The sequence below is a fragment of the Euleptes europaea genome, chromosome 12, assembly GCF_029931775.1.
Source record: "Euleptes europaea isolate rEulEur1 chromosome 12, rEulEur1.hap1, whole genome shotgun sequence".
In the NCBI taxonomy this organism is placed as follows: Eukaryota; Metazoa; Chordata; class Lepidosauria; order Squamata; family Sphaerodactylidae; genus Euleptes; species Euleptes europaea.
The window spans coordinates 64489621-64515194 of NC_079323.1; the positions used below are offsets into that span (position 1 = coordinate 64489621).

At 44.4% G+C, this 25574-nt stretch overlaps 1 protein-coding gene across 1 annotated transcript in view; it reads left to right on the plus strand.

Moving 5' to 3' along the window:
* The first annotated feature begins 1474 nt into the window (after positions 1–1474).
* Positions 1475–25574, plus strand: part of SLC37A1 (solute carrier family 37 member 1) — a 44422-nt gene continuing 20322 nt past the window's right edge. Inside the window, exons 1-7 of the mRNA XM_056858239.1 lie at positions 1475–1562; positions 3637–3718; positions 5888–6014; positions 9518–9596; positions 19907–20042; positions 23154–23230; positions 25206–25372. Of these exons, the coding sequence (XP_056714217.1) occupies positions 1507–1562; positions 3637–3718; positions 5888–6014; positions 9518–9596; positions 19907–20042; positions 23154–23230; positions 25206–25372 (724 nt within the window). The 5' untranslated portion in view covers positions 1475–1506. The remainder of the gene's footprint in view (positions 1563–3636; positions 3719–5887; positions 6015–9517; positions 9597–19906; positions 20043–23153; positions 23231–25205; positions 25373–25574) is intronic.

The following is a 25574-nucleotide window of genomic DNA, read 5'->3' on the forward strand; positions in this document are numbered from 1 at the left end:
AATCCCAATCACCAAACGTCCAGACAGGGTATTCTAAGAGGCTGGTTTATTTGGGAAGCATAAGGTGAGTAGCAAGAACTTACAGGGGAAGGTACGAGGACTCTACTGGGGGGAATACAGACAGGTTAGAACATATACAGAAAACCAAAGGCACAGTTGGTTACCAAGCCGAGCCTGGTTCCCAAGGTAGATTACAGTTATCACACAAACGGAGAGAAAGCAATCATTACAAACTTCTGAGAAACAGAACCTTGTAGGCCAGCTGCCTGGAGCTCACACCCTCCTGCTGAAAAAGATGGCAGCCACACCCAGGCTATAAATATCTGCAGCAGGTTGGTTGTACTCCAAAGAAATTCAATATACTGCTTGGAGTTTAGAGACCTGGTGTCCAGATGAGCACAGCAGAGGTTTTTTCTCATAGTTTCATTATGCAGATAGGTCCATTCTTTTTATATATAAAATATATCCATGGGACGCTGGGCATGTGTAATTTTAATATTGGTAGGGTGCAGGTGCTCACAATTTAACTCAGTTTCTTTCTGTGAGTGCTTTCACATGCTTGACTTTGCATCCAAATTATTGGAGTGTCTTTTGAGCATCCATATGTCTTCTTTCAAGGTTTCCACCTGCTTGGTTCTGGTCTTTCCAAACTTACTGTGCTATGATCTTTTTTGAAAGAATGCAGTCCGAGCATATTAGCATGACTTCTGGACAGAAAGTTGTACATTTTTGAACGCCTTGCCCACATTGGTGTCATTTTCCTTATATCAGCCCCTTGTGGCTACCATCCCCACCCACCACACCTCTGGAGAGATTTTTGAGGACACTTTTTAAAATCAGTAATTACTATTGTGCTGCAGTGCAATGAGTTATAATGATTTATTGCCATTATCAACTAGTTTCTCTGAATTCCTAGCTTTCGTTTTCTATACAGTAAGTGTCTAGCTTTTTTCATTGTAGAGATCTAAGTGGGACTGTGCAGGCAGATTTTGTCCAGAATTCTCTAGAGAGGAATGGAAAGCTGCAGGACAAATGGAGGAGGGCGGGAATTCACTGCTCAACTGATCCTGTAGATGATATTGCCTCTGCATTCACAGTTGCAATGAAAGCAACAGTTGGGCATTGTCACGGTATAAATGGATCCTATGCCATGTTTTCATGGCTGTCTTTTTGCAGACTATTTTCTGTGTTTCTTGTAGTGGCATGAAACTGGTCAGGTTTGGAAATTCTTTGGGAATAACAGTAAAAAATTTCCAGTTTAATGTCTGCACTTTGTATGTTTGTCTCAATGGCAATGGTAACTGAGAAATGTTCTTACCACATGGCTAGAGTAACATTTTCAATAATTGTGCTAGGGAGAAGAATTTGACACTTCCCGGGATGGTTGATAGCATCAAGGAAGATGTATAGTGTGAGATCTGCTTTACTGGCAACTTGGAACTAGCTGAGAGTGGAAGAAATATTCTCAAGTGACAGGACTAAAATCTGAAAGTGGCACTTAAGTAAATGGCTCAGCTTCCACCTGGAATTTATTTGATCACATCATTTACACGAGATCAGTGGTAAGTTATATTGTATGCTTTGAAAAGGCCATTTGGCCTGATATATCTCTGGTTACCCGTTAAACAAATCTATATTCAAATTGCATATTATGCAGAGTTACTCTAACCTAAACCCATTGATTTTAATTGGCTTAGACCAGAATAACTCTGCATAGATCACACTGCTAATCTTATATTCACTATAGTCATTATTATGCTTTAAATTCTGAAAATGAATGCTTCTGCTTTATTCTGAACCTGAAAAGATTAACACCATTATGTTGCACTAAAATGTGGATTTGTAAAAAGGTGCTTTCCCTGGATAAATACTTCTTTTCATTTGTTCTTGCCTATCTACAATGTACAAAGCCACCACAGTGAATTTATTCTCCCCTCATACACTACAGCTGCCACAAAGCTAAACATTGCCTGCTAATGTCTACGCATCACACTGTGCATCAAGCACTATAGCAGCCAGGTGAAAAGTAGAATCATAGAATTGGATGGGGTCATACAGGCCATCTAGTCCAATCCCCTGCTCAATGCAGGATCAGCCTAAAAAATCCCTGACAAGTGTTTGTCCAACTGCTACTTGAAGACTGCCAGTGAAGGGGAACTCACTACCTCCCTAGGCAGCTGATTCCATTATGGAACAACTCTTACAGTAAAAAAAAAGTTTCCTAATATCCAGCCGGTACCTTTCCATCCATAATTTAAACCTGTTATTGTGAGTCCTGTCCTCTGCTGCCAAGAGGAACTAACTGCTCGCTACCCTCCTTTAAGTGACAGCATTTCAAATACTTAAAGAGAGCAATCATCCTCCTCTTCTCCAGACTGAACATTCCCAAGTCCTTCAGCCTTTTCTCATAGAGCTTGGTGTCCAGGCCCTTGATCATCCTCATCACTCTCCTCTGCATCCTCTTCATTCTGTCTTTTTGGAGTGAGGCCCCCAGAATTGCATACTGTACTCCAGGTGCAACCTGACCACGGCAGTGTACAGCAGGACTATGACATCCAGCGATGTGGATGTTATGCCTCTGTTGATACACCCCAACATCACATTAGCCTTTTTTGCCTCTGCAGCTCATATTTAGCTTACAGTTGACCTGTACCCCAAGATCTTGTTCTCACACACTGCTACCCGGAACTGTATCCCCATCCAGTATACATGTTCCTCATTTTTGTTACGCAGTGTAGAACTCTGCAATTAGCCCTGTTGAATTGCATCTTGTTCACATCTGCTGCTTTTCCAGTGTGTTTGGATCTCATTGAATTCTATATCTATCTTCCAGTGTGTTTGCTGTTCCTTCCTTTGGGACAACAAACAATCTTCCCTGGTTTCTGAATGCTGCGCAGCTCAGAAGCTGCGAAACAACTGTAGCACTGCTGGTTCATACCTGGGAGCTGCTGTGACTGATCCATTCAAAGCAGTTTTGGTGGCTCTAACATAACTTCCGAACTGTGGGATTTCTGGTTCTAAGTTATGGCTGCTGTTTGAGAAGGCTCAGCTGCTGGTGCTGGGATGGGCAGGAGGGAATTGTGTCAGCACATCAGGATCACTCACCTAATTAATAGCAAATGCCTTTCCCTGCTGTTGCTTTTGCAAACTGCAGTTTACCCACAAGTGTTCATTACCTGTTTCAATTTTTTTTTTAAATTTTGTGGCATTTCAAAATTTAACAGTTTGGCACATGCCACTCTAAGCTCCAGATGCTGGCGCAGTGCCAGGACAGCTAGTCAGCATCCTGTGTTGTCCCAGCAGAAAATATATTTTTAAAAAAACATCCAAGGATCTGAGAGCATAGAAACTGCATTGGCCACACTAGCAACAGTGCTCACACACCCCCTAGTCACACCACCGTCTTCATAGGTAAAATAGCTAACACTCAGTGATCCTGATGTACCTCCTTGATCTCCCCCCCGCCCCCCCGCCCCCAGCAAGGAACAACGAAGACATATCCTGTGTTGTAGGGAGGACTGTGAACATGAAAAGAGCTCTGCTGGATCAGACCAGAAGCCCATTTAGTCCAGCATCCTGTTTCACAAAGGTTAAATGGTTACAATAGCTAAACATTCAATGTTTGTTCTGTTACAGGTATAGGGCTTTCATATTTGTCCTGACTTTTATGTTGTACGCTAGTTTCCACTTATCAAGGAAACCAATCAGTATAGTTAAGGTAAGTGACAAATCTTGTTTCCTTATCCTGCTGACGTAAAACCAAGGGAATATATTTTACGTTTCCTACAAGTGTTATTATTGTATGTAGTACATGCAACAAAGCAATAAACCTGTGCGTATAGTATGGTAACAAAGCTACATAAAGTGTTCTTAATTAGTCTATATGTGATAAAACTGTCGAAAGACCTCAAGTGATTCTACATAACTCTGTATAGATACACAATATGTGAAAATGTTTATATGAGGTCATATGCATATCAAGGTAAATATAATGTTAAAATAGTTTAGTGGATCAAATGCAGAAATAAGAATATATTGGAACTAGCTGGCAAAGCTTGGGAAATTATTCTTAATCATACATTGAGGTCACAGTTTCAATCAATGGCAACTAATTCTGTAGAGAAACCTTATCCATGTAGGGATGCCAGGCCATGTCCCAACCATTTGCACTCAGTTTCTCAATGGTAGTTAATGAGGCACATTTTCGCATCTCTTTTTTTCATGATTCTACACATCTTCCCCATCCAGCAAAAAAAAACACCTATCAACATAATGCAGTGGAGAGCATTCCATCCCCCTTTTCACCACACTAGTTCAACTTTCAAACACTGCACATGAACACAAGCACATCAAAACACCCAGTGTGAGGTTCCTAGAATATTATACATAGTATAATAATTTAACTATTAAAACAGTCTCAGCTCAGCATAGTTTATAATAAAATTGAATCACAACAGGGAACAGAAATACTAGAATCACCATAGCAATTGAAAATTCACATTAAACCCTCCCTTTTTTTGCCATCAAGTCTCATCTGACTTATGGCGACCCCTGGTGGGGGCTTAAAGGCAAGAGACGTTCAGAGGTGGTTTGCCATTGCCAGCCTCTGCTTCACAACACTAGTATTCCTTGGAGGTCTCCCACCCAAACACTTGCCCATATTCATCCCTAAAATATTGGCTGAGGTCCAACTAAAGTTAACTCCTGCTGAAGTCAGCAGTTCAAGTTATTTGTGATTTTAGTGGGGCTTAAGCATCACTTAGTTTACTTGACTAACTCTGCAGAACTCCAATTCCACTGAAGTAAATGGTCAGAAAGGTGTAACTCTAGGGCCGTTATGGCTCAGTTGAGGAGAAAAGACAATCTTTAGCCCTGTCCATAATTGTCTCCTGTCAAAAACAGCAAGGGATGGAAGATAGTTTTTTAAAATATTCTGTGACAAGGCCTTAGAAATATGCAGCTAGTAGCAAAAAAAATTAAATTCAGTATCTGTGATTAGCCATTGCATTATGCAGAAATGATGGAAAGCTGAGGATCTTGTTTGTGATGGAGCACGGCATGTGTGTTTTTGGATTATGCTTTTAGAAACACTCAAGCAGCCGAATTGCTCCCTTCATTTCCTTGTGCCACTCATGCATCAGATAGTATAACTATTGGATGAACTGGTTTAAGGCAACCACTGATTCATGTTCTGCCAAGTGTCATATTATTGGTCATCCTGAGAGCCAGACTAGGTCTCAGGGGAACTCATAATTTCTTAAAGAAGACATAAAAATGGGGAGGGGGGGCGGTTTGCAAGTAACTTAAAAAAATTCTCAAAATGTTTTGAAGTTGAAAAAAGCCTTTTGAAAAAAGCCCATGAACTTTATTTTGAAATTTTGCTTAGGGATGCCACGCCATTGCCTAACACTCCCTGAAATTTATGAGGCAGCACAAGGGAAAGCTTGTGTCCTGCTGTCACTTTGGGGTGAAACCCTAGACGGGACATTGGTAGGGTTACCAGCTCCGGGTTGGGAAATACCTGGAGACTTGGGGGGTGGAGCTTGAGGAGGAGCAGGACTTCAATGGGGTATAATGCCATAGAGTCCACCTTCCAAAGCTGCCATTTTCTCCAGGTGAACTGATCTATGTCTCCTGGAGATCAGTTATAATCCCAAGAGATCTCCAGCTACCACCTGGAGGTTGGTAACCCTAGACATTGGCACATTACACAACATCATTCCCCACATTTCTCCCACCAACCAAGGACCAAAAGCAGGTAGGAGGGCCCATGACATGGGCTAATGGTAAACCCAATCTTGTTACCAGTGTTCAATTCCATTGTTACTAAGTCTACACATTGGGGTGCTGGGCTTATTTTGTTATCTATTTTTTTTTCTTATTTTAGGGAGAACTGCATAAGCATTGTGCCATTCCACAAGATACTGAGCTTATCAACTACAACAAATATGTATCCCACAATCAGCCTATGGAAAGGCCATGTAATAAGTCTGGCAGTGGTTGGGAGCCATTCGGTGAGTAGTTCTAGAGGTTTTTCGAACAATCCAGACAATTAACTTTATTTCACGAAATATTTCATTCTCCAACTGAGCTCGGAGGACATCTTATCAGCGGGTTTTATCGTCCTATGCTCAGGGAGGCAGGAGTTAAATTCTTCACTTCCCTCTCTCTGGGCTAGGTGTGCCCCCTGCTTTCCAGTTTTTCCTCCTGCCTTAGAGGGAGCAGCAGGCTTTTGAGCAAGCTCTACAGCTAGCGTATCTTTCTAATCCTCATTTCTTTTTTCCATCTATTCCTTCTCTACATTTTTTGTTAACTAACATCCCTTGTTTGCTTCCTTCTCCCTTTCCCCCCACTTCTCAGTTTTGAGGTTTGTGGCATGAATCCTTCTCCTCTCCCCCCCCCCCTCGCTCAAGCCCTGAGGGGAATGGCAGGCAGCAAGGAGGAGATTATTGAAGAGCTCATGTCCGGGGACGAAGAGCAAGTCTCCGGACTTATGTTGCCCCGGCGGGCGCAAGGGGCATCCTCTAAACACCGTGGGGAGAGCGGTCGGTCGAAGCCCAGTGCGGAAGTGACGGCGGCAAACAGGCACTGAGGAGGGCGCGAAAAGCGGCGCGAAGAAGGCGCGCGAAGAGAAAATGGCCACCGCAACTCCCCATTCGGCCCAAGGGGGCAACGAGGGTGAGTCGGATCCCGGCGCTTCAGGATCCTGCCGGAAGGACGACACAGGAGTCGAGGCAGCAGCCGGGTCCGGTAACGTACCAAACCCTCCATTCCCCTGGCCAGTGGGAGGTGCGGGCAACCGGGCCATGATCGACCTTATGAGGCAAGCTCTTCGGGAGGAATTCGCCCAGGCTGGGGAGTCCTCTTTTAGGGAGGTTGCCAGCTCCACAGCCTCTTCCCCCGGGACATCGGTCTCTGTACGCCAAAAGCATAAAAGCCAAAGCGGCCCCAAAGTCACTAGCCATGCCAGGTCTTCCAAGGCAGCTAGGCAGCCTTCCCCCCCATCTAGTAAGCCCAGCCTTTCCCCGCCATCTTCTGACGAAAGCGAGAGGGAGGAAGGCGAATTCTCTTCGGGAGAAGGAGAAGAGTGGGGAAACTACTTCCCAGGAACAGCAATCTCGCCTTTTTGCTGGGGAAGACTACCAGACCCTTCTTTCCAAGGTTATGGCTACCCTGAATTTGTATGAGGATGAACAGAATGAGGCAACCAAAAGTAAAGCCAAATTCAGGGGCAATAAGGAATTCTTTGCCAGACTGAGAAGCCAATCATGCTCTGTCCCGTTCCCTGAATACTTTGAGAATCTGGTAAGGGCAGAGTGGGAAAGACCTTTGTCAGGCAGACAGTTCCCCACTGCCATCAAGAAGTTCTACTCCTTAGAGCCCAGGGGGGAGAAATTACTCCAAGTCCCCTTAGTAGAAGCTCCAGTATCAAGATTTACATTCCACAGGTCTGGTCTCTCAAGACAGGACAGGCAATATAAGAGAACGCCTAGATAGGAAGGCGGACTGCGCCGCTAGAAAAGCACATGAGGCCTCTGCGACCTCTATCCAAGCTTCAGCTACTGCAGCCCTGGTGTCACGTGCATGTATTATGTGGTCAAGAAAATTAATTGATTTAGTCCCACAGGACAACAGAAGAGTTTTGGATGGCTTAAATCGGGTCCTCAAGGCGGTGACCTTCCTGGCGGATGCCACTCTGGACTCTGTAACCTTGTCTGCCAGAGCCCTAGCAGCAACCGCAGTAACCCGACGGGCTCTATGGTCAGCGGACAACGGCTCGAAATCAATCCTCCTGGGCTACCCCTTCGAGGGCGACCGTCTCTTTGGAATCAAACTGGACGATATCCTTATTTTTGTCCTCGTCCTTCCAATTAACTTACCTTCTTTTTGTCCTCGTCCTTCCCATCCTACGGAAAAGCATCCTAGATTTGCGGCGGGCTCTGCGTATCTACTTACGACGGACCAAAAACATTAGACGCTCGGATGCTCTATTCATTTCGGTATTTCCACCTAACAAAGGCAGTAAAATGTCCAACTCAGCTATTAGCCACTGCATCCGGCAGTGCATACAGCTTAGCTATCAACACAGCGGCATACCAGTTCTGGTCAGGATCACAGCACACTCAGTCAGTAGCTCGGCTACCTCGGCCGCATTCAACAAGCAAGCGTCAATCGAAGAGATCTGCAAGGCCGCCACTTGGTCTAGCCTCTCCAGCTTCACGCGTCACTACAGAATAGATTCCTTCTCGTCTTCGGATGCCGCCTTTGGCAGAAGGGTTCTTCAACACGTAGTGGCAGACGATTGACCCACCCGTGATGTGCAGCTTTTGAAGATCCCGCTAATAAGATGTCCTCCGAGTTCAGTTGGAGAATGGAACCTTGGCTTACCTGTGAGGGTTCCTTCTCTACTGAGAGAAGAGGACATCTTGCCCGCCCTGGGTGAAGATGAGGCAAATACGAGTTGAAGAATGGGATCCGAATAAGCTGAAGCAAGACTTTCTGCAAGTCATCCGGAATCGGTCATCGATCCGTTTCCCTATGTTGTTTGTGTTAACAGTTTTCATGTTATTAACGGTTCTGAGTTTTTGTTCTCAATGTTTTCTCTTAAGTGACTAGTTCAAGGTCTCCTTCAATTTTATCCTGCTTGGGAAGTCGTCACACTGGAAAGCAGGGGGTGCACCTAGCCCAGAGAGAGGGAAGTGAAGAATTTAACTCCTGCCTCCCTGAGCATAGGACGATAAAACCCGTTGATAAGATGTCCTCCTCCCTCAGTAGAGAAGGAACCCTCACAGGTAAGCCAAGGTTCCATTTCCTACTGAATAAAGCCAGAGTCACTTTTAGACCACAGTATGGGTCGTCTATCTAATTTAGTAATGGATGTTACAAATGTGGTGCACTACACAAATGCCTGATTAAGTACAATTTGCTTTCATGCTGGAGGTTCTGTTGAAAATGCACCAAATATTGATATGCATTATCAGTGCTTTTTTGGGTTTTAAAAAAAGTGTCAGTACTAATAAAGGTTGCTCCAATTTTCACCAATTCCCCCCCGCAAGACTTGGGAGAGCCCCCAGCAAAAGTTCTAGCACTCAGTACCAGTGAGACGATCACAGAAAAAGCCCTATGTATTGTCAATATAGGAACTCACGTGCCAGCAGTGCATTTCAAACAGCCTTGTGTTTGTGATGCCCTCTCTTAGGATTGTCTGTATGGCTACAGAATTTTCTCTAGTAGGTCCAATCTTCTGGAATGGCTTACAAGCTGTATAAAACTATTTTATTTCAAAGTGCACGGGGTATTGTCTTGTGTTTTGTTTTTATCTCATATGTTGTTTCTTTCTAGTTAATTTACTGTTATATTATTTTTACTGGTTGTAATTTGCTGCTTTGTTAGCTATCTTGACTCTTAAAAGGTAAGGTGGGCTATAAATATTTAAAATAAATCATAACTGTCTTTGAAAGCTATTTCCGGTTTAAATGGTATAATTCCATGAACACTTACAAACATTTTTTCCTAGATAAGAGCAACTACAAAGAGTTACTGGGAGCACTGGATTATTCATTCCTCTGTGCTTATGCAGTTGGAATGTATCTGAGGTAAAATCTTATTCTTTTTGTAGATCCTGTTTCATATTTTTTAACTTGTTAATAATAGGATTGCACTGAATTTTTCTAAGGAAGGATGATTGAGATGGGAGTAGAAATAGAAAAGATTGTGTATAGAAGGGATGAACAATTGATTTAGCTATCTGTAGTATATGGAGTAAAAACCATTAGCTTTAAAGAACAAGTAGTAGGAATAGCAACTGTCTTATGGTAGTGTATTCCTGAAGGGGTGGGGCTAATGGTCTTAGGAGGCAGTGTGACCCTTATACCAGTGTCCATGCCACTTGTGCTGTGCAAACTGGCATGGGCACTGGCGTAGGAGCACTTACGCCAGTCCCCCTGGCAGAAGTGTAGACTTTTCAATTTCCTGGGGGGTGGGCTGGGGCTGGGCCAGAGGCATTGCTATTACATCATAGGCGGAGCCAGTGACATCACAGGGAGGGGCCTCCATTGCCACTATCTATGGAGGCAGGGCCATGGAGGATTTAGGGAGGGGCTCCCCAGAAATTTAGGGGGGCTTAACAAATGATCTTCTGACAGCTGAAATACAATTTTAACTTTTAATTAACAATGCAAACTATTTCTTTATTTACATTTTTAAAATTACAGTAAAGTCAAATATTCTCCTAGCCCCCTACTACCCCTTCTGCTGCTCCCAAAAGCATCCTCTCCTGCCATATCCTGCCTATCCTTCCCAATTTCACTTAACCTCCCCAATCCAGTAGTTGTCACGTGTTGGTATGATTAGTGGTTAACCTATACAGATTGCATCATCTAGGTACAACCCACTCGTTAAGATATAACAATTCAAAATACCTTGTATTTTAAATGACACTGAATGTGTTTGTTCTAATTGATGTTCTTTGAATGAACTCATTAGCTATAATACTGAGATCAATTTCCGGAGAGATCTGTTTATGACCATGAGGAAGAGCCATGTGATTGAGCCTTGCCTGTCTCATGCTTGACCGAGAAAGCTCTTTATTCTATGAAGGCATGAGAATGGCCTTTCTGAGGCTCAGGAGGGAACAAGTATGGTAAGGGCTATTTTGATAAGTTTAGCTAACTCTGGTAGTAGCCGCGGCAGACATTTTCCTTGTTCTCCGCTGAATAGATCAATCACATCGCAAAGAGCTAAAGGTTTGACTTTCCTCTCCCTTGCGATATCCAAAAACATATCCTGATGAAACTGTAGTTGGGAAGCATCCAAGTCAGTTTTGTAAAAGTTTAGAATGTATGTACTATCGTCCTGTCCTATGGTAAACTTTCAGTTTTGCTCATGTGTTGGGACACATCTGAGAAAAAGCGATTGTGTAAACTACTATAGATATTAATGATTTCATAAAAGATTTTCCTGTAGAAATCCTTAGGAGTTTGAAACTGGTGAGGATCACACCTGGCATCAACATATCGTGCAGGCTTTCTGCACCTAGGAACAGTAGGACTCTCTAAATCTACCGTATTTTTCGCTTCATAAGACGCACTTTTTTCCTCCTCAAAAGTGAGGGGAAATGTCGGTGCGTCTTATGAAGCGAATGTGCGGACCCCCGCCCCTCCCCCCAGCCGGCTGGGCGCACCCGAACGCAAGCCGGCGTTCTGCCGGGACAGCCAGCTGGGAGGCGGGGTATTTAAACTGCTCTGCGCTGCCTGCCTAGGCAGCGCAGAGTAGTTTAACCTCCCCTGCTTCCCGTTCCTGAGTAGACCGAGGGGGGGGTCTGGTTGAGCATAAGGCAGCTTAACGAGGAGGGGCCCGTGGCTCAGTGGCAGAGCCTGTGCTTGGGCATAGCTGGAGGCCCCCGGTTCAGTCCCTGCAGGGAGCCTCCGCTCCCACCCGCCCCTCGCCCCGGCGAGCTCAGCGCTTCCCGGCCTCCGCCTCCCCCCCCCCACTCGCTGCACCCTTCCGCTCGCCCGGCCTCCGTGCAGTGGGGATCGCCGAGGGGGAAGTGGGAGAGGGAAGAAAGGAAGGCCGGAGGGTCGGGGGTGGGGGGTCTGCTTACCTCCAGCGCCGGCCGCCCAGGAGCCCAGCAGCAGCAGGAGCCGCCCCAGCACCACCATCTTCAACCCCCGGCCTTCCTTTCTTCCCTCTTCCCCCTCAGCGATCCCCACTGCACGGAGGCCGGGCGAGCGGAAGGGAAGGAGGGAGGGGCGGGCGGATCGTCCCAGCGGCGGGACCCGGCCTCGCACTTTGCCCGCCCCTCCTGGTCTCCGTGCAGCAAGGGGGGGGGAGGCGGAGGCCGGGCAGCGCCGAGCTCGCCGGGGCCAGGGGCGGGAGGGAGCGGAGGCGCCCCGCAGGGACTGAACCGGGGGCCTCCACCTCCCCCCCCCACTCACTGCACGGAGACCAGGCGGGGTGGGCAAAGAGCGAGGCCGGGTCCCGCCGCCGGGACGATCCGCGGGCCCTCCCTCCTTCCTTTCCGCCCCGACCGCCCGGCCTTCCTTTCTTCCCTCTCCCACTTCCCCCTCGGCGATCCCCACCGCGTAGGCATTGCAGGGCCGTAACAACGTTGCTGCTGCTGCATTGAGCTGCCGGTGTCTTGCAAGCGGGGCCTGCAAATATGTATTTCCACCCCCTTGTGTGTGTATGCACGAATAAAAGGAGGGGGGGAGGAATAGTTTCCAAGGGTTGCAGCACGCAGGCCCCCACCAGGAAACAAAGGCCATTTATTCATGGAAGGTTTTGCATTGGATTTGCCGCTCTTTAGATGCACTTTTTCCCCATCCATATTCTCAAAACTCAACAATAAACCCCCGTGCAGAACTTTGAGAATTCAGATGGGGAAAATGTGCCTCTATAGAGTGACAAATCCAATGCAAAACCTTCCATGAATAAATAGCCAAAAGGAGAAAGAGAGAAAAGATTTCTCCCCCCCCCCAATTCCCCAAGATGGCATGCAAAACGCCTCCCCACCCCCATGCAAACAGACCTGCTGCTGCTGGTAGCCTTGAGCAAGAAGGCTAGTGCGTGCTGCAAAGCCAGGGAGGGGCCGATCCTGGCAAGGGTGCTTTTTTTTTTCAGGCAGGCATGTTTAAGGGCTCCCTCTCCTTGCCACAGCAGCCTGCAGAGAGGGGGAGATGGAGGCCTGGCTTGAAAAGATGGTTGCACATAATGGCAGGTAGGCAGAGAGGAGAGGTTCTTGCTGGGACTGAAGGGAAAAGGTGGGGGTGGGGGGTTTGCCTCTGGCTTGGGGGAAAAAAGGGATGGATGGGGGGGTGAGTGGGGAAGGGATCTCCCCTGTGGACTCAATTTAAAACTTGTCACTGGAGTGTGAAAGGGGGGGGGACAGGACCAGAGAGAGAGACAAGAGAGATTTCTAAATATATATATATATATATTTATTAGTGGTTCTTCTGAAGCATTTCCTTTGCAGATCAAGGAATCCCCTCTTGTGGAGGAAAAGCAGGAGAGGAAGGGAGTTAAAAGCTGACACCCCCCCCTTTCCCTTGCCCGTTTTAATTACAGGCAAGGAAGAAAAAAGAAAAAGGCAGTAATGGGACCTTCAGTAGTGCCTCTGCCAAGCACAGGCTCTGCCACTGAGCCACGGGCCCCTCCTTGTTAAGCTGCCTTATGCTGAACCAGAGCCCCCCCCCCCTCGGTCCATCCAAGTCAGTACTGTCTGCTCAGACCGGCAGCGGCTCTCCAGGGTCTCAGGCAGGGGTCTTTCCCATCACCTACTTGCCTGTTCCCTTTAACTGGAGATGCCGCTGGGGATTGAACCTGGGACCTCCTGCATGCCCAGCAGAGGCTCTGCCGCTGAGCTCACAGCCCCCTCCCCATGGCTCTCCAGGGTCTCAGGCAGGGGTCTTTCCCATCACCTACTTGCCGGTTCCCTTTAACTGGAGATGCCACTGGGGGTTGAACCTGGGACCTCCTGCATGCCAAGCAGAGGCTCTGCCGCTGAGCTCACAGCCCCCTCCCCATGGCTCTCCAGGGTCTCAGGCAGAAAGGGTCTTTCCCATCACCTACCTGCCTGTTCCCTTTAACTGGAGATGCCACTGGGGGTTGAACCTGGGACCTCCTGCATGCCAAGCAGAGGCTCTGCCCCTGAGCTCACAGCCCCCTCCCCATGGCTCTCCAGGGTCTCAGGCAGAAAGGGTCTTTCCCATCACCTACCTGCCCGTTCCCTTTAACTGGAGATGCCACTGGGGGTTGAACCTGGGACCTCCTGCATGCCAAGCAGAGGCTCTGCCGCTGAGCTCACAGCCCCCTCCCCATGGCTCTCCAGGGTCTCAGGCAGAAAGGGTCTTTCCCATCACCTACCTGCCCGTTCCCTTTAACTGGAGATGCCACTGGGGGTTGAACCTGGGACCTCCTGCATGCCAAGCAGAGGCTCTGCCGCTGAGCTCACAGCCCCTTCCAAAATACACATGAACACATGAAGCTGCTTTCTAATGAATCAGACCCCCCCCCCAATTCAGTATTGTCTACTCAGACTGGCAGCAGCTCTCCAGGGTCTCAGGCAGGGGCTCTTTCACATCACCTACCTGCCTGGGCTCTTTAACTGGAGATGCCGGAGATTGAACCTGGGGCCTTTCAAGACCCCCCCCCCCGCCCAGCTTCCAGGGAGTCTCTAGAAGCCGGGCGGGCCCCTGCCCAACAGCTGAGCCTCGGACCGGGAAGGGGGGGGAGGTAAAACTGTTCTGCGCTGCCTAGGCAGGCAGCGCAGAGCAGTTTAAAGACCCCTGCCCGGCTTCTAGGGACTCCCTGGAAACCGGACGGGGGTCTTTATTCGGCAGAATATTTTTTCTTGTTTTCCTACTCTAAAAACTAGGTGCGTCTTATGGTCAGGTGCGTCTTATGGAGCGAAAAATACGGTAAGTCTTTTGCTGTCATCATTGTCTGTGACCAGAACTGTTCAAAGTTGTTCCGCAGTTGCTTTGTACTCCTTTGCAGAAGCAAGAAGAAGCTCTGCTTGATGGAACTGTAGATTACATTTTTGAACAGTTGTGTTTAATGTGTCCAAACGTTCAAACTCAAGCAGAAGTAACTAGCATGAAGAAAGTAGAAAATCTCAACAAACTTTGTACATATCCATCTGCTTTTGCCCCAGGATCTCCTCTCTCCTCCGAAGATTCCATGCTGGCCATAATTAGACAAGGAATAGAGAATAAAACTGCTGCTATCATACTGCCCTTGTACAAATCTATGGTGAGACCACACCTGGAATACTGTGTACAGTTCTGGTCACCACACCTCAAAAAGGATATTGCCGAGCTTGAGAAGGTGCAGAAAAGAGCAACCAAAATGATCAGGGGGCTAGAGCAACTGCCTTATGAGGAGTGGTTAAAACACTTAGGGCTGTTTAGCTTGGAAAGAAGGTGGTTAAGGGGAGACATGATAGAGGTCTATAAAATTATGCATGGTATGGAGACAGTGGACAGGGAGAAGCTTTTCTCCCTCTCTCATAATACTAGAATGCAGGGTCACCAGCTGAAACTGAAGGGTGAAATATTCAAAACACATAAAAGAAAGTATTTCTTCACACAACACATAGTTCAATTTTGGAACTCAAGATGTGGTGATGTCTGCCAACTTGGAAGGTTTTAAGAGGGGAGTGGACATGTTCATGGAGGAGAGAGCTATTCATGGCTACTGGTCAAAATGAATACTAGTCATGATGCAGACCTATTCTCTCCAGTACCAGAGGAGCATGCCTATTATATTAGGTGCTGTGGAACACAGGCAGGATGCTACTACAGTCTTCTTGTTTGTGGGCTTCCTAAAGGGACCTGGTTGGCCACTGTGTGAACAGATGGCTGAACTTGATGGGCCTTGGTCTGATCAAGTACAGCTTTTCTTACGATACATTCTCAAAGAACTGAATCAACTCCCTATAATTAGAAGCCATTGACTGTAAGGAAGCTGCTCTAACAGTCCACCTAGTGGGGCGAAGGTGTTTCAGATTTATGTTCTCTGCCTTCTGAAAGTATTTAAACAAAGCAAGACATTTTGGTGAAGTTTTCACAAAGGTGATCATGTCAGATAACTCAGTCAGGAAATTTCTACACATAGTAATATTTTCTGACAGATCATGTACCACTAAGTTCACATGTGCAAAACAATGAACATATAGTACTCTTGGCTCCTCAGCCTTTGCATGAGCCTGTACTCCACTAAGATGTCCAGCAACATTTGATGCTCCATCATAGCGACAGCGCCTGTGGGGCTCAAACCGTAGAATGGTTGTTCAGAAACAATTATCTGACGTGGTTTGACGAAGGAACCGCTAGGCTAAGCTGGCCTGCTCCATCATAGCATTGGTCACGACATCTGTCAAGAGAAAGATCAAAGCAACAGAGTACATCTTTCAAAATAGAAAAAAGAGTTTTAGCAGTGGTGGATTCAGTTTCATAAAATCCCAAAAAGAATTCCTCCACAAACATATCCTCTGTAGCAATGTAGAAGCAAAATGAAACCTGTTCTTGTGTGGTGATATCTGTGGTGTCATCAACAATTGCATTGTAATAAGCAACTTCTTTAAATCTCTCTCACGAGTGTACGGAGAACATTGTGAGCCATGATCTCAAGCATTTCATTCACAATGGTAGGTGAAATCCATTTGTAGTTCATACAATTCAACCATGATTTCAGCTGTAGAACATCTGCAGCACGTAGCAGCAGAGCTGTTTCAGGTTTGACTTTTCCTTGTCATGGCTGCGTATTGTAATGCCCAGACAGGCAAGGTACCTTAAAAAAGATAAAGGTCCCCTGTGCAAGCACCGGGTCATTCCTGACCCATGGGGTGATGTCACATCCCAACGTTTACTAGGCAGACTTTGTTTTACGGGGTGGTTTGCCAGTGCCGTCCCCAGTCATCTTCCCTTTACCCCCAGCAAGCTGGGTACTCATTTTACCAACCTCGGAAGGATGGAAGGCTGAGTCAACCTTGAGCCAGCTACCTGAAACCAACTTCTGTCGGGATCAAACTCTGGTCATGAGCACAGCTTGGACTGCAATACTGCAGCTTACCACTCTGCACCACGGGGCTCCTCCCAAGGTACCTTACTGATGCCAAAACTGTCAGCAGTGCCTTTCTAGCATCCCACATTTGCTTCTGCTGGCCTGAAAACTTGCTCTGTACATTTACTCCTGCTTTAACAGAGGCTATAGCTTGGACAGCTGCATGGTACAAGTTAGAATTCTGATGGTGACTTCTTCCAGTTTGAGAAGACATTTTGAACAAAAGTTTCATGTGCATCCTTGTCTCTTGATGTGTTTGGAAGAGGAACATTCACGTCATTTGCTGCTAAGCAACAGATGTCACAATATGCTTTTTCCTTTGCCACATTGTAAGAGAGCCAGTCATAAGTTATTTTCAAGGTATCTTGGTACTGTCAGCCTGGCTTTTGCTTTATATTAGAACCTCTCTTCTGTGAAGAGGGAAGTGTCACAATCGAGCATTGGCTGTAGGTCATTAATAATAAATTGGACTGGTTTGAGTTGTGAGCTGTATGTGACCACCAGAGGTGTTCTGTTGTCATTTTCTTTGGGTTTGTCTTGTAGCAAGCTGTGCCTGTGTATCATTCTGGCCTTTCCAATAATCTTTTTTACCATATCAGCAGGATATTATAGTTTCAAAAATGCTCGCTGCTGCTCCCTTCTGGGGTTGGAGCAGATGCGACTATAGCATAGGGCTTGGCTGTAGAGAATGGACTGTTTGATATGGTTGGGATGGTACCTGGAGACATGTAGATATGTTTTCTGATCTGTTAGTTTCCAGTACAATGTGGTGCTTGTGTGTCCCTCATGTGTACTGTACTGTGGTGTCCAGGTAGTTTATTTCTTCTTCAGAGAAATTCATAGTTGATTAATGGTGGGGTGGAAATTGTTGAAAGCATGGTGAAATCTTTTGAGGGCTTCTTTGCCGTGAGTCCAGACAAAGAAAATGTCATCAGTGAATCTCAAGTAAAGGAGAGGTACCAATGGGTAGGAGTTCAGAAAATGCTGTTCTAGATCTGCCATGAAAATGTTGGCATACAGTTGGCATACTGTAGAGCCATGCAGATGCTATATCAGTCTCTGCCACTGATTTGAAGGTATAAACCTTAAGTAGTTGTGGTTGAGAACAAACGTGCAGAGTTCAGTGGCAAGATCCTTTGTTTGGGCCATAGGAACAGGTATTTTAAGGCAGCTTATAAATTCTTACCAAACACACAAATACATACTAGCAAACAGAAACAAAGCTCCAAAGAATCATGGAAACTGTAATGTTGATACAACAGGAAGGTGTAGGACAGGAGTGTGCTTCAGCTACCATTGTAACTGAGCCCCTCATGTGGGCACTGGTTGCCCGGGGGGGGGCTCGAGCCCCTCAGCCCCCCCCCCCATAGTTTACTCCTATGCTCTTTGGACTGCGCAGCAGCACAACCCCCGGACATCAGCACAGCCTCCTTCCGGCATTCTCCCGGTGCAAGTCCCTCACCGGTGTCCCAGGGGCGTTTTTGGGGGCAGAGCTGCTGTTAGGCAGCTTCCTAACCCCTTTTGGCCTGGGAACGCCCCCTAACAGATTGCCACAGCACTTTTTGGGTGGTGCAGCTTCCCCCCCCCCCATTTTGGGGTTTTTAAAAATGAAAAACACTCTCCCCCCCCCCCCCCGCAACAGCCACAAAACCTCATTGGAAATGCCATGGCAGCGCCATGGCCACACCATCTCCAGCCGCTGCGGCTTTCAGGAATGGGCTGTGAGTGCATATTTCAGAGAACTGTTGATAATCAAGTACTGCTGATTTCAGGTGCCCTCTGGTTCATGTTGGTGAAGACATCAAAGTTACCCTGGAATATAACTATACGTGTTCCCTTTGAATAGAAACAGAAATGACAAGCCACCTTAGCTCCAACAATTCACAACAAACTTTAAACCACAATTCTAAAAATTTTAGCTAATTTAATTTACTCATCTAAACCAATTGATGATATAACTGTAAACTGTTCTATTCCCATAAGACCAGATAAGCAAGTCCCCTGAGAAGTTGAACTTTCTTCCCAGTTGAGGCTGAAATCATCAATGCGTTTTCCAACATTTAGTGATCCCTTTGAAATCTGCCTCCACTTCATTTAGTCCCCACAGTCACCTCTGTTATTTTAATAATTTCCTCCTTGAAATGTCACCACAGCCCTTCAAACTTGATGAGAGAAGGCAATCCTAAACTGCTAGGGCTGCCGTTCCCCCCTCTCCTCCGGCGATAGCTTTTGGGGCAGAGTTCAGGCAAACGCGCATGCATGTGCGCGCGTCACTTCCGGGTTACAACCAGAAGTGTCGCCTTTGAGGGGCCTTATGCCACTGAAACTCAAATGAAAAGATATATTTTATTTATTTCCTTTATTTATAGCACCCCTTTCTCACTGAGGCTTGAGGCGGATTATATGGTGTAAAACAATGTATTTAAATAGCATAAGACCTCTAATAAGCAATACAGTGAAATGGACATCATTCAGATTTTACCAGAGAGGGTAAAAGAAATGGTAGTACAAGCAGATACTCCAAACCAAGAAGAAGAAACTGTGTAGGGAGCCATGCCGTGTTTGCTAACAGGGAGGAGAGGTTTGCTAAGAGAGGAGAGTGACAAATCCTTTGCCAAACGTGTACACCTCTGAAAAAAACATGGATTGTTGGAGGACTAAAAATGTACTTCTGGAAGGTGGTAATGTGATTGTAAACCCTTTCTGTGTCTACATTAATAGGTTTATTTATTTATATTTATTTTATTTATTTATATCCTTCCTTTCTCCCCGATGTGGACCTAAAGTGGCTGACATCATTCTCATCTCCTCCATTTTATCCTCACAACAACCCTGTGAAATAGGTTAGGCTGAGAGAGTGTGACTGGCCCAAGGTCATCCGACGAGCTTCCATGGCACAAGTGGGGATTCAGACCTAGGTACTAGTCGAACACTCTTAACCACTACTCCACACTGGTTCTTCACTAGCATGGAGAAGGTTTTTATTCTCTACAAACAGACTTTCCAACAGGGGACTCCCAGAACACATCCATTGAATGTCCAACTGGTTAGGCTGAGTGTGTGTGACTTTCCCAAGGTCACCCAGCAAGTTTCCGTGGCAGATTGTGGTTTCAAAAAAACCTGATACTTGTGCATTTTAAACTGTTATTTCTGTCTTTCACACTTGTTCCTCAATAGCATTACAGAGGCTTGAAGCTGAGTGATTATAACTAATTGTAGTGATTGAATGTATTGTTTTTTGTAACTCATCAAATGCATTCTCCTGTTATATTATAACATTTGTATGGTTAAACTACTGTTTGGAATGCATTGCAAATTAATGTATTTGTGCTTTAATTTGAAGTGGTATAATAGGGGAGCGCTTGCCTATACGATATTATCTCACAGGAGGGATGTTTGCCAGTGGACTCTTCACTGCAATGTTTGGACTTGGCTACTTCTGTAATATACACAACTTGTGGTTCTACATTGCAGCTCAGGTAGGCACATCTGTGTTTCTTTTCCTGTCTACCTGAATTCTCAAATACAACGCAACATAAGAACTGTCTTGATGTAACAGAAGAAAAAATCTATTTAGTCAGCATTCTGTTTCCAGTAGCTGCAAACTAAATGTCTGTGGATGGTGATGGCTATCCCTCCTTGTCAGAACTTATTACCCAGAGATATACTGCATCAAGACGTGAAAGCTCTATTTATGCATTGATGAAAAATGAATATAATTTTTGCAATAATAATTAACATATATATGTGCTAATGGTGTGTGTGTGTATAATGTCACCTTTCAACCCAATCAAGGTCCCCAAGGCAGTGTATATAAAAACATTTGAACAATTAAAAACATTTAAACTTATAAAATAGTTCAATAAAAACACATAACATCAGAACCAGGGTGTAGGGCCAATGTTTCAATGTTCAAAGTACTTTTATATTATCTTACTATGCTTAAAACAGCACTGTAGGTTAGGCTAGTATTACAGTATTATCCCTATACTGCAGGTGGATAACTGAGGTTGACTGACAGTGGCTTGTGTAAGGCCATCTTTGTGAATTAATTGCAGTGGCAAGATTTGAACTGTAGATTTCCTAGGTCACAGTCCATTCTCTTAGCTAGTTAAGGCACGATGGCAGATTACCATAGCAATTCAAATAATACACCCAATAGGAATTTAAAGGTGAATAGGGGTATGTGTGTGTGATACATATCATTTAAGAAGCACAGCTATTAAATAGAGTTGACAGTGTGTAAATGGACCTGGAGTCCAGAAGTAAGCTGCAAGCTGCCACAGCTGCCACTCAGACCCAAACCAACAGTATTCTAGACTTCTTTGCTGAGACTGGGGAGCACTGGTATAAATCAAGGACAATGGCTGGTGAGCTCCTGCAAGTTCTAGTTTCCATTAAAATGTAGCAACGCTCCCTGACGTTCACTGTAGCAGCTGGTTGCATTTCCTAGTAAGGGCTGTCTTGGGGTGTGGGGGGTGCCTCTGAGACTGAAATAACTTCCTTACTTTTGAGGACTGTATATGCAAGTAAACATGAGAGCGAATCCTGTTTTTTCCTGTTCTCTGTATACAGCTTGAGGTGTAGTCAATCCAGTAAATTTAATCTTTGCAGCAGCTATTTAGAAGCATTTTGCCCTTACTCTGATAAAAATGTGTCATAACAGTACTGCATTTGTTTGCATTTGAAGAAAAATACATACTTGAACATGTGGTTCTTTTGTGTGTTTTGCAGCTGAGGGAAGAAGGGCAGGGAATTAAAGAATTTCTTTTGGATAGTTGACAGGACAGGTTTATCTAAGGTACCCTAGGTCTAAGCAAGAGTTGTATCTAACTTCCTAACTTCCTAGCCTTGATTCTTGAGACATTTCCCTTGTTACTGCTCCAAATGGGCATTTAATATGTTTATATTTATTCCCTCTCATCATTTGGAGCTTCCTCAGTTTCTCATGTATGTGCTTATTCAACCTGTTAAGTGTGCAGGTAGGCACAAAAGGTTCATTTCTAGAGGCAGTTTGGAAATCAGGTCACTTGGATGTCACCATTGCTGAACTATTGGAAGAACTATTGCTGAACCATAGAAAAGAAGATATTTCTAAATCTGCCTGAAAAGCAGATTGTCTTTATCCCTTGTTGGTCTAAAGGGACAAGACATACATATTCTTTAGTTACTCAGTGTCTATTTCCAAAATAAGATCGAGGCTTCAAGGAGCCGACGGGCAAAAGCTTACCTAATAGCAAAAAAAAAAAAAAGGCACCTTCATGTACACACTTTAATGAGAGAAACGGTCAGGATTGGATAGTCATCTGGTAATATGGACTATAATTAATGATTTACAAGAGACTAGACTTAAACTGATTGCTTAAAAGCCCAATTAGGAACACCTGTAAAAAGATGAGCTTTCCACAGTCTGCACTAATGAATGTTCATTAAAATTAAGCACTCTGAAATGTTGAACCATTAGTCCAAGAAGGACAAAACCTCTCATTTGTACCTTTCCAAAGCTGGCAAAGGAACTGAAAAGGTTCTGCAAGACCTTGGAAGATGCTTAATAGTTCATGGATTGACCACTGGATCTTTGAGGTGACCAGAGTTGGAATGGGGAGAATGGGTGGTGTTTAGGTAACAGGCAAAGAAAGCATATAACAGTTTTGTGGTCTCCCAAAATGGAGCTGGATATTTTTAGAATGGAAGACAATCCTTGGACAAATGTGATGTTAGTGCATAATGTCAAGAACTCTTTGGATGCATAGCTTGCTGTATGGTAGAATCATAGAAATCATACGAGTTGGAAGGGGCCATACAGGCCATCTAGTTCAACCCTCTGCTCAATGCAGGATCAGCCTAGAGCATCCCTGACAAGTGATTGTCCATCCTCTGCTTAAAGACTGCCAGTGAGGGGGAGCTCACCATCTTCCTAGGTAGCTAATTCCACTGTTGAACAACATTTACTGTAAAAAACGTTTTCCTAATATCCCGCCGGTACCTCTCCGCCTGCAATTTATACCCATTATTGCAAGTCCTATCCTCTAATGCCAACAGGAACAGCTCCCTGCCCTCCTCTAAGTGTCCCCATCCACACTTCCACTCCTGTTTTATTTCCTCTTTAGCATCCATTTCATCATCTATCTGCCCTCCATGCATCAATATTTCTCCCCCCAATTTCCCCACTTACCACATCCATTTGCATTGCAGTCTCTGCCCAGCTGTTTGTGGGAAGTACGGTATTCCTTAGGCAGCTATATAGGACGAATTCAAGGTTGTGGGTACTTCCTTTAGTTGAATAGCAAAAAAATAGACCTTAGCTTTCCAGAAACATCCAGGAAGATCAAGTTGTGATAAAGAAGAAGCATTCTTGAGTAATACAGAAATGAGGAGATGGTAAGAGCTGAATAGATGCACTGTATTTGTATGCTATTTTAAAAAATGATGCTGTATTTAAAAGTACGGTAATAAAATTAGTTTTGGTGACAAGTTTAACACAACTTTGAAGATGCTTTTTAATATTGGCTTGTGGTACAATATAGCATGCTGTGGTTGGAATATTGAGAGTTGTCTCAATATAATTACTCTTTGTTAAAATGTTTCAGATAGCGAATGGGTTGGTGCAAACTACCGGCTGGCCTAGTGTGGTTACCTGCATTGGTAATTGGTTCGGTAAAGGAAGGTAAGCTTACTATAATCTGTTTGTCTAGGATAGGGGACATTTTAATCAAGATGCTACATTACTGTGTTATATTTACACCACTGTTGTGTAGTGATTAACAGAATTGGACTAGTATCTGGGAGACATGGGATTGAATCCCCACTCATGCCATGGAAGCTGGGTGGATGACCTTGGGCTAGTCATACTCTCTCAGCCTAACTTAACTCACAGGGTTGTTGTGAGGATAAAGTGGAGGAGAGGAGCATGATGTTAGCTGCTTTGGCTCCCCATTGGGAAGAAAGACGGTACAAATGAATTAAATAAATAATATTTGCTGATTCTGAACAGTCTTGTCAGCCTCACCAGTAACATGCATGTGTACCTATTTTTGTTTTTCTTCACAATTTTACTCTTACATGTTTATTTTAGGATAATAAAAACAGTAAAATATTAAGAGAGTTCAAGTTCAAGTTCCTTTTTAAAAAATCATTTTATTAAATTTATTTTTAACAAAATTACAATAAACAAAATAAAGAAAAAGGGAAAAATGAAAAAAACTAACACAGAGACAAAAAGATACTTCCATTTTCATTTGTATCAAACATAAATCTAATTCAGAAATTACAACCTGTTCTCTAGCTACATATACAAAATTATTTTTAAATTATTCTTACAACTAAAAAATCAAACTTTTCTCTATCATACCTACATTCTTATTCTGCTACCCACAAATCATCAATTTGGTCTTTTCTGTATTACGCAAAAAGTCCATAAATGGTTTCCAATTTTCCACAAACGTAGATAAGTTATTTTCTCTGATCAAAGCAGTCAGTTTGGCCATTTCTGCTAATTCTAACATCTTGACAAGCCATTCTTCTATTGTAGGTATATATGGATGTTTCCTTTTTTGCGCATATAATATTCTTGCTGCTGAAATCATATATAAGAGCAAACATCCATATTTTTTTTCCAACTGACTATCCATAAACCCCAAAAGATACATTTCTGGTTTCATTTGTATATTAACCTAAGTGAAAAATGATGGGTAGCCATGTTAGTCTATCACTAGCAGTAGAAAAGAGCAAGAGTCCAGTAGCACCTTAAAGACTAACAAAATTTCTGGCAGGGTATGATCTTTCAGGGCTGGAGACACACACGGCTGCAAAAGTAGAAGCCCTATCTTGTTTAAAACTAGTGTGAAGTGAGCTGTGGCTCATGAAAGCTCGTACCCTGCAGGAAATTTTGTTAGTCTTTAAGGTGCTAAGTGAAAAATGATAGTATAGTGGGCTTTCTTATAGGCAGGCACATACCCAATCTCCTGTTCTCCCATTTGGTTGCTGATGCACTCAGCTGGATTTTGGGAAGTGTCCTGAGTAAAAGCCTCTAATATATTACTTAATTTCCCTGATTTACTCACAGGTATAGCTAGACATGCATACTGCACAGTGTGACAGTTCCTGTCTGTTTGACTTTGTTGGGGACCAACACAGGCCTATGGTTGAGGACAGTGATGGTTTTTCATCATCTTAACCCGCCTCCCTACCCCTACCCTCATCCCTATAGTTGTTCCCTTGTACTTTTTCTGCTCCTGTCCCTAACCACCACCACCCCTTTTAACTAGTTATTCTTGATTGATCATCTCTGGAATCATAATTAAGGTTTAAGGGTGCCATCTGGAATTTTAAAGTAATAAGTTTTTAAGTATAAATTATATAGTATGGCATTTTAATTTTATTGTATTTATGGTTGTTAGCCACTCTGACCCTGACTGTGGTCAGGGAGGGGCAAGCTAGAAATTGAAAAATAAATAAATAAAGTTGGAAGTACCCTGCAATTCTGCACTGCAGCAAGTGGTAATACTGAAATGGTTGACTAGAACCCCACAATTAGATCTGCCTAGACATACCATAACTTCTAAAGTATTTTAAGAATTTCCTGGTTAAGGTTATTAATGTCTGTGACAAGGTTAATGGAAACCTGTTTTCTTTCATTATAGGAGAGGCTTTATAATGGGATTATGGAACTCACACACTTCAGTGGGGAATATTTTGGGATCCTTAATAGCTGGCTCCTGGGTATCTACCTGCTGGGGTCTGTCTTTTGTAGTGCCTGGCGTTATTATATCTGTAATGGGAATAGTATGCTACCTGTTTCTTATTGAACGTAAGTGTCCGTGTTCAAATGCATATATGCAAACTTGAGTGTCTTCTCTGTTAGAATATATGTGATTAAGAAACAATGTTCTTTCTAGCCTTTACCTTTGTTGTATGATGTCTGTTGTGTCAATCAACTGCCCTAGTTTGCTAAAAGTTCGGGAGACTCAGCATCTGAACAAGAGAGAGTATGTGCAGGTATGGGAAGGGGA